Below are 14,962 nucleotides of genomic sequence, written 5' to 3'. Positions count from 1 at the left end.
ATGGTTGGTTTATAATTGTTATCCATCCGCATACGGGTTTTAATTTGCAAATTTGAGAATATATACATGTAATGAAGGATAAAGTTGATTACTTTGCGTATCTAAGTGATATTTGTTATAATATTTTGAACTTGTTAAAAATATTGATTACTGTTAAATAAGAGGTGATAATCATTAATTTTATATTTTTATTACAAAATTATCTTTCTATAAAATATTTTAATACAATGTTTTATGAGCAATATTTTTAATTAATTTAATACATTAATAATCAGATTTCTTTCTTATATATTTTCTTATTTTTTCAAAAAAAAAAATTGTAAATAATTTGATGGAATGGATATCCCTTGATTCTGATTTAGTCCAAAAGATTTCAGCCTATAACTCGTACCCCATATAAAATAACAAAAACACCATTTATTTATATATACATCAACTGCTTTGTATATATATCAAATTTATTCAAAGGAGAATTATGTTTACAGGTTCATTGCCTCTCAACGTAATAATTTGTAAGGAATCTAGAATTATAAGACGAGACGAAATCTCAAAATCAAAACAAGAATTCGTTAGAACTCTACGTCAGAGGCGTGCGAAAAAGAAGGTTTACCTATTTTATTAGATTCAGGTTTTGAATACATAAAGTAGAATTAGCATTTGCATTGACAATTTACAGTAACACAGTCATGCATGCAGTTAGAATAAATGTTTATATATTCAGCCTTCTGTCCTTAAAGTCATTGTAGCAAGTAGGAATTTTTTCAACACTGAACGTAGCAATTCAAATAAATATTAATGTCATTAAATACAATTTTTTATATGTATTAGAAATATATTTTGTATATCTTCTTTTTTTTTGGGTGGGGGGGTCAATATCATAAACAATTGAGATTTGAATCTGTTGAAAGCATCTTTTTTTCACTGTTTTACGAAGAACTAGAATGATGTTTATAATGATATATATCAAGACTTTATTTTGTAGATCTCACTATATGTTAATTCATAATAGAAAATGTCTGTTATGGTCATTTTATAGATGCTTTGGTAATATACAATATCAAATATAAGTTCGCTGAATGTATGTAGAATTTGGTTTCTCTTGCAAAGAAGTGGTGTTTGATGTGAGGAATTGGTGGAACCACAATGAGGACAACTTAGAGTATCGTGGAAGATTATGGTTTTTGAAGTCCACATAAGTTAAACCAAATCGAAGAGTGAAGCCAAAACCAAGTTCGAAGTTGTCCAAAAAACTCCATACAAAATACCCTTTGACATTTGCTCCATCCCTATATAAATCAAAGGTCTAGACATAGTTAGGTCTTAACATAATCCCCCTAAATTAAAAAAAAAAATAAAAACTCAAATAAACAGAGCTTACTCTATCGCCTCCAACAAATTTACGAGATAGTCATGGTGGAAGTTTACTCTGATCGTATCGTTCAATTCTTCTTTTATTGTTTCATTGTACTCTGTTGCTACTCCTGTCATTTCGTTACCACCAATTAATCAAAATCTACAAAGCTTAGATTCAATGGGGAAAATGTGACTAAAATTGAAATGGATTTTACCATTTTCTAAGATGAAAATCTCAGGACTATTATATCGATTCTTCACATACTCCACCAATAGCTTGATGCCTCGTGGGACAATGTAAAGGATCATGGCAGATGATTCGAAGGCAGTCTGCAAGCAATTAGAAAACCACATTAATGGGAAATTCAAATATATTGTATAATTGAATGGATGAGTCTGCAAGCAATTAGAAAACCACATTAATGGGAAATTCAAATATATTCTATAATTGAATGGATGAGATTATGTGTTTCGAATGATTTTGGTAGAATGGATATCCTTCATTCTTTGACTCTTAATTGAAAAAGTTCAGCCTATGACTTCATGTTTCCCCGTATCAAAAAACTGAATGAAATGGATAAAATATAAGACCCTCCATCTCATATATATATAGATAGAGAGAGAGGGGTTGGTTTTAATTCAAATAGAAGCAAAACTATTAAGAAATTAAATTTCAGAAGCAGGTAGGCGTACCTTTGGTCCAATGGGGACCCCATCTCGGACTCCTGCACAGGACATAATCAATGGATTGGGCGTCAAAATTTAAATTTTGATATGTGGGCCAAGTTTGCGAGAGATAGATTGGCTATCAAAAAAGTAGAGCTACCTGTTAATTCAACAGCCATGTCAGCATAATAATCTCTGATGGTGGAGGAAGAATTTTTGTCTGTAGCGTACAGAGACCCATAATGGTTGAGACCTATGAAGTCTATGGAGCCCTTAAGCATCTCAACTTCATCTTCTGTAAATTTGGGTAAACGTTCACCCACTCTCTTCCTCATGGAAGAGGGATAGTCACCAAAAAAAATTGGATCAAAAATCCTGCAAAATAAACTGGGTATCCTCAACACTAGCCCTAATTTCATTAATTTCATAATCGTTCTTTCCTATGAAGGAAATCCCTTGCACTTACCATCCTACTGTGAATTCAAGAGCTCTTTGTTGTGCCTCCAGATCTTCACTGCTATTTGTCAGTGGTTCGTACCAGAATTGGTTGATTGGAAATCCAACAGAGCTATTTTTTGTGGCCTGCATGGAAAAGTTGAATCTTTTATGAGCAGGAATGGCTTTGAAAAGATTGAAAACCAGTGAAGGAGATAATTAAGCTTGCCTCATTTTTCCTGAGCCTTGCTACAGCAGCAGCATGTGAAAGGAGTTGGTAATGGGCAGCAATGTAAGGCTCTGTAGTAGAATTTCCTTGAGTGCAATTTCCAAAGGGAGCAGAGCACCTGCCTGGGGGCATGACTCCAAGATCATATCCTATACTTGCCTCTAGATTAGGTTCGTTTATTGTGATCCAATGCTTCACTCTGTCACCAAATAAGTTGAAGCAGACCTCTGCATAATTTGCAAAATCATCTCTACACAAAAAACAGGACAATTAAAGAAACATCCGGATGTCTAAATCATAATTGATTGTTGAAGAGTATGGTGTTTAAGCAGAGTTAAATTATGATTCCTGAAAAAAAAGGATAACTTGAATGATAGTTTGAAGCTTAGGGAATAGGCCTCACATAATGCGACGGTCTAGCCAGCCTCCATATTCATCTTCTAATGCTTGTGGAATGTCAAAGTGGCTGATAGTCACATATGGTTCTATGCCTAGATGCCAATAATAGATGGCAGCAAAGAAATTGAAACTACTATTAATACCCATTAATCACAAAGGATAATTGAAGTGGAAAGAAAAAGTTAAACTATCAAAATCCAAAATCAAATCAATCACCAAAAAAATATGCACCCTTCATACTTTTATGAGAGCATATGCATGCCAATGTAATCCTAAGAATTAAATAGTATAAGCTCAATACCAAATTCCAAAAGGGTATTAATTTGATTGTTGTAGTGCTCCACTGCTATGGCATTGACAGATCCTCTCCCCTCTACAATAAAATGAAAATTAACCATATCGACATCTACTCTGTCACATGTTCAAGTTGCAGTATTTGGGATTGAAGCTTTTGATACCTGGAATTAATCTGGACCAGGAAATTGAGAAGCGGTAAGCATCAAACCCTACTTTTGCCATCATTTTGATATCTTCCTGACCAAAACAACAAATTCAGACATTGGAACAGAATTCCCACAATGTAGCCCACTGGTTATTGATTGAAAGAGTAGGAGGATATAAGCATACTCACTGGATATAAGTAATACTGATTGACTGTAACATTAGCATTGCTTCCATCCAAGGTATGTGCTATCAACAGAAAGAAAATTCTTCAAAGTTTAGACATGCCAGCTTCATGAATGGAGGAAGAAACAGCATGAGAAAGAAATGCAATTCTAACTACGAATTCTTACAGGGTATATCATAATAAGTGTCACAAATGCTTGGCATTCGCCCATCCTTGGCCACTGCACCTTCAAACTGCAATCAAGGAGTTCATTTTTATTAGTATGGAAGCCATGAAAACCAGGAGGCAGAGGACAGTAGTGGAGTGGAGTAGAGTGAATACTTGATAGGCAGATGAACTACTGCCAAATGTGAATCCCTGGGGAAAGCTCTTTCTGTTGAGGGCACTCTCCACCACCATAATTGAGCTCAGAAGAGTCAGTAAGATCCTCACTTTCCCTTGAAATCCCATCTTTGTAAACAGAAATGAGGCTAACATTGAAGAGCTGATTTAGTTCGAACATTGAATAAATAAGACCAAAATTACCGTAGAACCTTTAAATTGTTACATATATAAATGAACCCACATTGCAAAATCCCACTTTGACAAGTCTGTAGAATTGAAATAACAGGACACCTATTAACTGTGTCTACATTTTTGTGAAGATAAATCCCTGAGTTTAACTATTGTGAATTTATTTTGTATTCAAAAAACACGATTCTACAGAGATGCACATTTAGACTGGTAGGCAAGAAATTGCATTGGTCGAACCTACCCTAGTTTGATTATTAGTTGGACGTCGACATACCCCCACATTCATAATTCCCATATCTCCTGTTGTTTTGAATCTGTGCATGTGCGTAAGCAGTTGCCTGTTTTTTGAGAATCTGGCAAAGAAATGTGGTAGATTTTCCGTATCCAGGGTTGGTATAGCAGGCCCTACCAACAATATCTACCTTATCAATGGCTATTGCCGGGCCCTTCTTTAATCTTTTCCATTTATTTCATGTGCACTTTTGGTCTTGTTATGGATATATTTCCTCTCATGACAATTTATATTGTTTTGACTTGATATTTCTCCGTTCAATTGTGTGAGAATTGGTAAAATAGGTTTTATCTTCAAAATTACTCCAAAGAGTTTGATCTTGATCGTATAAAGGTCTATTAGTACGCCCGTTCTTTATATCTTTATTTTTTTTCACTTTTCGTTTTCTTATATATCTATATCCTTATATTCAAATTGTCCCCTTTTTACATAGGTCCACCTTGATCTTAAACTTAAGATTTGTTATATTTAGTTATTACTACAAAATATAACATATTTACTTTTTAAGTAATGTCATTATAGAATGAGACATGTTTAATACACTAACACATATTTGTCATGTATAGAGTCATACCTATGATTTAATTCTTCAAATTCGAAATTGATATTTAACTTTTTCAAACCAATCTTTTAAAATAATATGATTATTGTTCATTAGCTTGTATGCTAAAACACTTCAAATCGAGGATATAAATGTAATGTCCCACCTATCCAAAACTCTCATTCTAACATAACTTTAATATACAATGTTTTATCATTTTGACTCCTTACCTTAACAAGGTATGTGGATTATTAGTATAATAAGATCACATGATATTGTGAGATGTGTTAGTTGCTAAGCCTAGATAGGTATGGACCTAAAAATATGATATTGTGAAATGTGTTAGTTGCTAAGCCTAGATAGGTATGGACCTAATTTATAATTGTAAAGTATGATAACCTAGTTGTCTATATATAAAAAGATGTCCTTTAAAGTTGACAATATCCTCAAATTTGATATTAATTATATGATTGATATTTTGATTATTGCTCATTGGCTTGTATGCTAAAACACTTCAAATTGAGGATATAGGTGTAATGCCCTGGCAACTATCCAACACTCTCATTCTAACATAACTTTAATATACAATGTTTTATTTTTTTTACTTCTTATCTTAACAAGGTATGTGGATTATTAGAATAATAACATCATATGATATTGTGAGATGTGTTAGTTGCTAAACCTAGATAGGTATGAACCTAACTAATAATTGTAAAATATGATAACCTAGTTGTCCATACACAAAAAAATATCCTTTAAAGTTGACAATATCCTCAAATTTGATATTAATTATATGATTGATATTTTGATTATTGCTCATTGGCTTGTATGCTAAAACACTTCAAAATGAGGATATAGGTGTAATGCCCTAGCACCTATCCAACACTCTCATTCTAACTCAACTTTAATATATAGTGTTTTTATCATTTTGAATTCTTACCTTCACAAGGCAAGAAAATTATTAATATTGTGAGATGTGTTAGTTGCTAAGATTAAATGGGTATGCACCTAGCTAATACTTGTAAAAAATGATGACTTAGTTGTGCATATATAAAAGGATATCCTATTTTAAATTTGATATTAATTCTATGATTGATATTTTGATTAATACCAACCACATGGTACAGTGATTAAAATATCAATCATAGAATTAATATCAAATTTAAAATAGGATGTCCTTTTATTGCATGTAACTAAGCAATAATTGTAAATTATGGTAACTTACTTATGCATATATGAAATTATGTCATATCAAATTTATTAGTATCATTGATTATTGATGTTAATTCTATGATGTATTTTGATTAAAATGAATTGCATGGTGTAATGGTTCCGTGTGATTTTAAGTGTACAAATAATAAGGAAATTGAAAGCATGAAGCAAAGTAGAAGGGGTGTCCCTAGTTGCACGAGAGTGTAACATTGAATTCAGTTGAGAAAAGAAAACACAAGAGTTGAAATTATATTAATTCAAATCTCCTATCTATACGTGATGAAATTAGAATCATATACCAAGTATTAATTACAAAAATGCTTAGACATTAGCATTAAATAAAGAGATTTGGTTTGAAAATGAAATCCCTTAGCCTATTAAATATAAGTGTGGTATTAGCCACAAGGGGATTGGAGTAAAATTCATATTTATAAAGAGAAGGATAAATAGATAGATGTTAAAATAAGGGAGGTGAGATTAGATTGAGAAGAGTGTCAATCTATAACTAAACAAGAGGAAATAAATGAATGAAGAAAATATGGACAAACATCTTACATTGAGAAAAAATATCCCTAAATTTAAGGAAATTTCAAATCTTAAATGACTTATAAAAGAACATAAGAAAATTTTTAAAAGGAAAATGGCAAACTTGGAACACTAGAAGTTAGTGAGTAGACATAAGATCCACCATGGAAGTCAATTTTAGATAATCTTTTAAAGGGATAAGACCTCCCTTTGAAATTTAGAGCAAAATAATTTGTCAAATAATGATATGGAAGCCCAATGCAACTTTGTTTCTAAGAAAATGAGAGCATATATAAGAATTTTAAAAGGAGGAAGGCTCCCATAGGAAGGGGTTGAAAATGTGAGGGATTCATGCACAAGAACATCAATCTATCTATGTATGAACTCAAGGAACCTACACAGAACAAACATGAGTAACCTATATTTAAATTTCTTGTTCAAAGCTCATTTATTAAGTTATGGATTGCACGATAATGATAATAATTTGTATGAATAAATACGTTTACTTTTTATTGTGAGTCATTTTATGAGAATTTTTATTCTTATTTTCTTCATATTTAAAATTGATGATGAGTTAAGCCTTGTGTTTTTTATTCAATTTTGGATCTAATTTTGTCTTAAGTAATTGATTATAGGAATGAAGGGTTGCACTTTCCCCTAACCTATAGATTTTCTCTTGGATTGCCCTTGAGTAATTATAAATGTGCTACTTGAAATAAATTCTTGAATTCTCTACTCTTGATCTACTCTACTATAGCTTCTTTGTAATGCCCTCCAAAATACCCTAGAGAAATATAACTAACTAATATGCAAATAGAGATTATTTTTTTTTAAACATCATTTAATGCAGCACATATCACTAAAATATGCATACACATTAAAATTCACCATTTACTAAATATGCACATTTCAACTTAAACATAATCATAAAGAGAACAATCATATGAATTCAATACGCAAGCAAAAATAAATACAATCCATCAATTAACATTTCCTAGGGTATCTCAATACCATTACTTAATCAACGTAAGACTATTACCACATCAAGCATTCTGCTATAGTATTTAAAAAACTAACAATTTCCTTTAATCATTTACTCCTTCCATTCATATAGATAACATCTACTAGCACAATTGTCATAGGTACGATCTATCCTTATCCATTTCCCAATATATTCCTTAGGTTTATTTTAAGAGCACCAATACCAAATGTTCCTAATCCTCATTTTCTCTTCTACCAATACCATCATTTAACCAACATTAAACATCACCTACCAAATAACTAATCCATTTCCATCTAGAGTATGATCATAACATCTAATACATATACATGTACAAGAGACAAATATGATAATAAACTAACTTATTCCAACCAAGAATATATACTCTATCCCATACACTTGAATAATCCAATAACATCACCAACCATGATTCTAAACCTTATTTTCATTAATGAGCAATATCAAAAGTACAACATCATAATCTACTACAAAAGTCATGATCTCAATCATATTATAATGTTTCCAATACATATGAATACAAGATCATTTACATAGAGATACATATTTCTTAATCCACAAGTACATCTACCTCAAGATACATAATCTCTTTTCAGTCTAATACAACTATCAAGAATCATGATACATCAATCTTCTCCAAGAAACCATCCATATGCTAAAGAGGTATAAATCCACATCCACACATAAGAGCATCCAATGAAGAACATCCCAATGGAAGACCACCTGACCATGTGGAACCCTAAGGAACCACCCCTCATGCTAGGAGATGACACAAGGTCCCACAGACACTCTAGACCTAGGCTGACATCTAATAATCAAAGGAACTCAACAACTAAAATACCACAACAAAGAAGTAACACATGATCAACAAGACAAATCACATCATAAGGCTTAACCATAAAACATTGAAACTCCCAGAGGCATATCAACAACAAAGGCATAAGGAACAAGGACACATGTAGGGAAAGAGTGTCATCACATGCTATCCTCACGAAGAAGGGAATAATGTCACACCATGATAGACATGTGGAACCACCTCAACCTTTGACAGATTCAAAGGAGTTTGGTTTTCCATCACTATGGTCTTCCCAAGCTTATCCTAAAACATCCTTCCTAGGACTAAGCATTGGGGCCCAAACCAAATTATTATCTTGTTTAGATGAATCCTAATTACCCAACCCATTGAATTAATTATTAAAGTTATCACTTATTTAAAATAAGGAAAATTTTCAATGTGCCCTGGTAGTCTAGACTCTAAGCATCCTTACAAGGAACCTCTTAACTACCTATCTCTCATGACCCTGGTCATCACATGAAAGCCCACTCCCCCTATCCATGTTCCATGACCTTAGGGTATCCATATAATGACAACATATAGAAGCTCATACAAATGCATTCTATGAACATCATTCACATACACATAGGTATAAAATCTAATAATAAACATAAGTCATAATTCCAATAACATGAAGTAACCAAGAGCCTCATACGATATTCAATATCAAGAGAAAGCATACTTTCCCATATACAAATCAATCCTATACAACAAGGCATATCAATTTGTTGGAGCCATAACACATTACATTCCTCAACAACAAGGCACATCAACTTGCTAGAGCCATAAAAAATAATCAACAACCAAATCTGAACAGTACGCAATATTGAAAATCACAAGGAAAACACAAATAGCCTTTGGTACAAAAATAGACCCATAAAATTTGACTTAGAAAGCCAAAACCATCAAAATAATAGTAATAAGTAGGCTAGTGCTTTTTTAAAATAGTATAGTGCTTATACAAAATGGTTTAGTGCCTTTGTTAACCAGTCTAGTGCTTTTCACTAACAAGGTAGAACTTTTGCCTAATTCATCATCGCATATAAAAAATTTGACAATGCTTCCATTTCTCAGAATAATGCATTTATTAACTATAATAACACATTCAATAATATTATTCATGCATATGATAAAAGAAGTAGCACATATGAAGAAACAACACATTCACACAAGGGTTTAGTGCATTTGTTGTAAATGTAAGAAAAAATGGAAGTAAGGATTACAACATCACCAACAAAATACATAAAGCTATTGAAATGAAGCCAAGACCATCCAAACAAGGATGCAATCCCATATGTAACTCAAGGTCTTAACAATAATCATAACAAATTGATTCAAGTATAACAAATAGACCCTAGTCGATACATAAAACAACTCCTGCAATACATGAAAATCATCTGCCTATAGGAGAAAAGAAGAAGGCTAATACTAAAATGATAAGACTCCCAATAACACCAAACAAGGTAATAATTCCAAACGCAACACCCTCAGAGTGCAAGGATACCCAGACACCAGAGACACTGAAGATATCACTACTAATTCATGGCATTGCACAAGGATAGACAAACAAAAAATTCACCACCAACATACGAATAAACAAATATCTAGTGAATATAGTAATTTTTCCCAAATATCATTTCTTTAGCTATACTATCAGTCACTTTGCAACCAAAACCTCTTGAAAACAATCTTTCTAGAAAAACAAAATGCAAAGAAGAAGAAAATCAACCAACTTGGAAGATAGAAGTTATGACAAAATGAATTTGATGAAGAGCAATCCAAAATAAACAAGCCTCCAGCCAAATCCCAATCAAGCCCCAAAACAAAACAAGAATCTCCATTATGCAGAAAATTACTCCCGAAGGCCAACTTGGGAAAAATCTCAGAAAACTCAATAAATAAATTTCATTCAAAAACTATAGACAAAATCTAGCCAATCTGAACAATAAAAAATACTATATTTCATACCAACCCTTTCACAAATTCGAGGTAAGAAATATAAAATATTATTATTTACTTACCCAATTCTCACAATCAATAGAATAATGGGGTAGGTAAAATATATAATATTTAATTAACCCAAATAGTAAAAAGAGAAAAGAATAATAATATAAATAACTAATAATTAAACAAGCCATGAGCATAATAAAATATAAAAGCCCAATAATAAAATAGACCAAGAGCAATATAAATAAATGCCCCAATTAAATATTAAAGTCACAAACTATATAAATGAATAATAAATCCAAAAGGTTCAAATAATAAATAATTAAACATCAAATATTTAAATACTATACAAACCAATTAATGATTAAATATCAAACCATCCATTAAATTAATTTAAATATTAATAAACTATATTAATTGATTATTAATTAATTAATTAAATAATCATATCTCCACAAGGCAACCCGTCATAGGGCCAAACATCTCATCACAACCCACGACAAGACACTAGACTGACAAGGATATTAACTTAAGCCTAGAGTGTGTAGGGGAAACTCATGTTGTCTCCGATCAACTTGCCATTGGGATAAAGACATACTCAAACCTATGAGACTAGGTGGAGTCAATGTCTAGTACCTGCAATCCTGCAACCACCACAACCATGAGACATTATATACAATAACATATATTATAAATGATCAGGCAAGTGAGAGAGAATCACAACGTCATATCATGCTCATAGTGGGTGATATGAAATCATCTCTATCACAAATACAGTGGTAAGATAGTCACAATCCACATAGCATCATCTCATCCAATATAATCATGAAGTGGAGTTAGCATAATCAAGATGCCATCATAACCTTATAAGCAATATAATCCATCCATGGACAATGAGTTCATATCAATCATCAAATGTAAATCTATCCATCATAATAACTAAAGGTATATATATCATCATCCAATATAAATCACCATATATCATGTGCTTGGAAAGAAGGAAACTCTAAAGAACTAGTTATGATATATATTTACTGGATGAATTCCTTCTAACTCTAACTTTCTTTGTTTATGAAATGTACACCCAATTATATTTGATTATTGATAATGATATAATTAAATTTCTCATATATTGATTATATTATTGTGCAAGGATAATATGATTTCTTAAGGGTAAAACCAAGAAGTTGTGTTTGCATCTATGAAGTGTCAAGGGCAAAAAAAATAACGACATGATAGTTTGGATGCTTTTTAGAGCATGTACATATTTTGGAGTAGGTATGTGTTTCATAAAATTTAAAATTTGAAGCCCATGAATTTTATTTTGTTTTAGACTTGGAAACCCAATCCTTATCCTTGGTTCTGCAAGTACAATGCAATGAAAATAACAAGAGAAAAATTGACTTTGTGTGAGGCCTCAACCATAGTATGGCATTGAAACTCCATATTTTGTTTCTACTTTGAGATGATTTACTTGATTATGATGGTATGGACATTTGGTTTATGATTAACTCTTAACTATTATTATGTTTCTTATGTGGAAATAGTCTAAATATGCTCCCAAATACACACACACACACACACACACACACACAAATATATATATATATATATATATATATAAGCTAATAAGTAGTATTAACCTAAAATGAACATATAACCAAAATAAATAGCATATTGTGACCCACATGGCGATAATGGATCTTGTAAGCATAGACTGCATACTTTCATGGTATGAATGAGAGTAATAATGAGTAGATAATTTATTAGTTGTGATAAATGATTCTATAGAAAGATATTATTAAGAAATGGTAATGCATCAATTGGTGATTGAACTTATAAATGTAAGTTGGATATGAGAATGATAATCCTAAATCATGTGATTATGCTTGTAATATAAATTACACAAAATGTTACAAATATTTAGAGGAAAGATGAGATATCTTTTGGTTATATTATCAATTGATTAAAGTAAATAAGTCTAACTTGAGGAAAACCCAGATAGTGAAATCAATGTATATGTGAAGAGTAAATCTTGAATGTGAGGTAACTAAAATCTATGATGCAAAAAGTGCTTCTCTATTAATTATGGTGTAGATGATTTAATTATCTTATGATGTGATGAATATGAATAATTTTGGTGTCTTCAATATTTTTGCTATATTGTACTAATTATTATAACTAAGAGTGATAAGAGGATAGGCATAAAGGAATCGTGAGGATGGAAGTAATCTTTATAAAGAAGGAGATGTATCTATATTAAGGTTAGACCAATGGATGAAAGCTACAAAGGAGGTATGAATTCGTTTAATGGTTCATCTTATCTGAATTCTATGGTTAAGTTATTTACCATACAATGTAAATGGCTTAATGGGCCCCTAACCCATCTTAAGTAATTGCAAATAGAACGTATTCAAAATTTATTTTGTATGTTTACTATTATAGGGTGATGATATATAGTTGATTTGACATATATAAACACTTATGAAGAATATTTTTTATTATAAAAGCAATGAGAACTAGGGCACTAACCCTTTACATAGCATGAACTATAACAACACCATTACAGAACTAGAACAACATAAAACAATTAAAGGCTAAAAGTCTTTCAAAATAAAAAAACAATAGAGAGTTCGAGCCAACAAAATACGAGGGGCACCATCACAACCAAAGACCAACAAAACAAGACCAAAGGGGTCGACTTGTGAACCCCTGTCATTTCTATGACATTGTTCCATTCATTAAAGAGGAACTTATATAGTTCCTTGGCCTCCTCCTTATCAACATCATTGTCCACAGTGCGCTCTCTCAGGAGGGAGAGAGTTAGAGCCGAGCTATGAAGGACTTGCAGACAAAATTTGTTAATACCAAAAATCTGAGTATCACGAACCTCCATCTGACGTTTCATCTCTTTGACCTCATCAATAATGGCCTTCACATCGAGGAGTGGCCCCAAGCTTTCAATCCGCTTCAAGATCATCATGATCTCTATGCTGATACTTTGGATTTTCTCCATGGTAGGGATCCCCTGAGGGATTTCAGTCTCGACAACAATACCCTCCTTGTTCTGTTCATTGTTATGCACAATCTACACAACCAGATGCACTTTCTCCTCCTTGCTAATCTCAACTATCTTCATCGTATCCTCATCAAAGGTACTAACCACCCGGGCTCCCATGTCCTACAGGTCCATCATCTTCATGACCTCCTCTAGATCTACCAGGTTGATCGAGTCAGTAGGTTCCATTTTCATCTTAGCATTTCTAGCATCCATAAGGGGCCCAGAAGTGTCCACATCCTTAAGATCTTCTCACTCCTTTTCATTAGTACATTCCTCATTGAAAACAAAGACACATTGAGTTTTAGATTTTTTCTCCAAGGAGCCCTTAGACGCAAGTCTGTGGGATCTCCTCCTTCCTTCCGTGTTCGGAGAGGGGGTTTCCTCCTCCATTTCTTCTGATAAAGAGTTTTCATCAATGATAATTCTTTTGTGCTTCATTAGAGGTTTCCCTTTTCCCTTGGGGGGAGTATGAAACTTTTGTTTACCAGTGGAGGAAGAGGGCACAAACTAGGTAATTGTAGTGATAGAAACAGAGGGGGGAAATTAGGCGGCCATAAAGGCATCATGCTTGAATTGGAAAAACCTATGAATTGCAAGGCTAGAAGAGAAGGTTGTGAGAGGGTGTGAGGCTGTAATAGAGGGTTGAACTAGCATAAGGTTCCTAGGCGAGAAAAGAGACATATGGAAATTGTAGAGCCTATAAATAAGGCCTTGGTGAAGCGGGATAGGCGGCTTATCCCCATTTTTGGGGTCTAGGGAATCTCTAATAGAAATTTCTAGAGAATGCAATAAGAAAAACGGTAAAAGGAAAGCAGGTGATTATTGCAGAAGTGGTTGAGAAAAGGCAGGTGGTAGTAGTAAAATACCTTGAAGCGGCCTTCCAACGTAAAGTATTTCATTATCATCAAGCATATTTGATTCTAGGGGTGTTTCAGCTTCTCACGGGCAAAACCACCCTACATTTTCATCGGTTCCTCCTTGTTTCTAAACAATGTTTCAGACGTTCACTATTGGACACATGGTTGGTCCTATTCCACCTTCTCTCTTCTAGCAAGAGTCCTATCACTTGAGCAATTGAGTCCTTCAAGACCTCAAAAGAGACACCCCTAATCGTGACCCTTCTTTTAGCCCAAGAGGCCACAAACTGAGCCGAGAGCTACTCATCGTGGTCACAAAGGTACTCCATGAAATAAAAAACCCCCCCTTCAACACAATAATTCCAAACCAACACATCATTTTTAAAGTCATCTGGCTTATCAAGTTCATATCCCACTTTGTCACCCTCCATAGCCAAGACAAAGAGCTCTT

General features: G+C 32.9%; 1 protein-coding gene across 2 annotated transcripts; it reads right to left on the bottom strand.

Moving 5' to 3' along the window:
- Positions 1-995: 995 nt before the first annotated feature.
- LOC131070370 (coniferin beta-glucosidase) lies at positions 996-4,368 on the bottom strand. Of its 2 annotated transcripts, XM_059218458.1 has the most exons (13): positions 4,032-4,368; positions 3,877-3,943; positions 3,714-3,772; positions 3,541-3,616; positions 3,384-3,455; positions 3,087-3,174; positions 2,679-2,933; positions 2,486-2,596; positions 2,180-2,394; positions 2,047-2,078; positions 1,569-1,683; positions 1,379-1,481; positions 996-1,286 (listed from the first exon to the last, which is right to left on the bottom strand). In XM_059218458.1, the coding sequence occupies exons 1-13, from the start codon at positions 4,185-4,187 to the stop codon at positions 1,058-1,060; spliced, it is 1,578 nt and encodes a 525-aa protein (XP_059074441.1). In that variant the 5' UTR covers positions 4,188-4,368; the 3' UTR covers positions 996-1,057. The 2 variants fall into 2 exon arrangements, with proteins under 2 accessions (XP_059074441.1, XP_059074442.1); XM_059218459.1 differs by lacking the exon at positions 3,384-3,455.
- Between the last annotated feature and the right edge of the window lie 10,594 nt (positions 4,369-14,962).

The sequence above is a fragment of the Cryptomeria japonica genome, chromosome 3 (assembly GCF_030272615.1).
Source record: "Cryptomeria japonica chromosome 3, Sugi_1.0, whole genome shotgun sequence".
Classification (NCBI taxonomy): domain Eukaryota; kingdom Viridiplantae; phylum Streptophyta; class Pinopsida; order Cupressales; family Cupressaceae; genus Cryptomeria; species Cryptomeria japonica.
The sequence above is the reverse complement of the archived record's forward strand: the minus strand, read 5'-3'. Positions and strand labels throughout refer to the sequence as shown.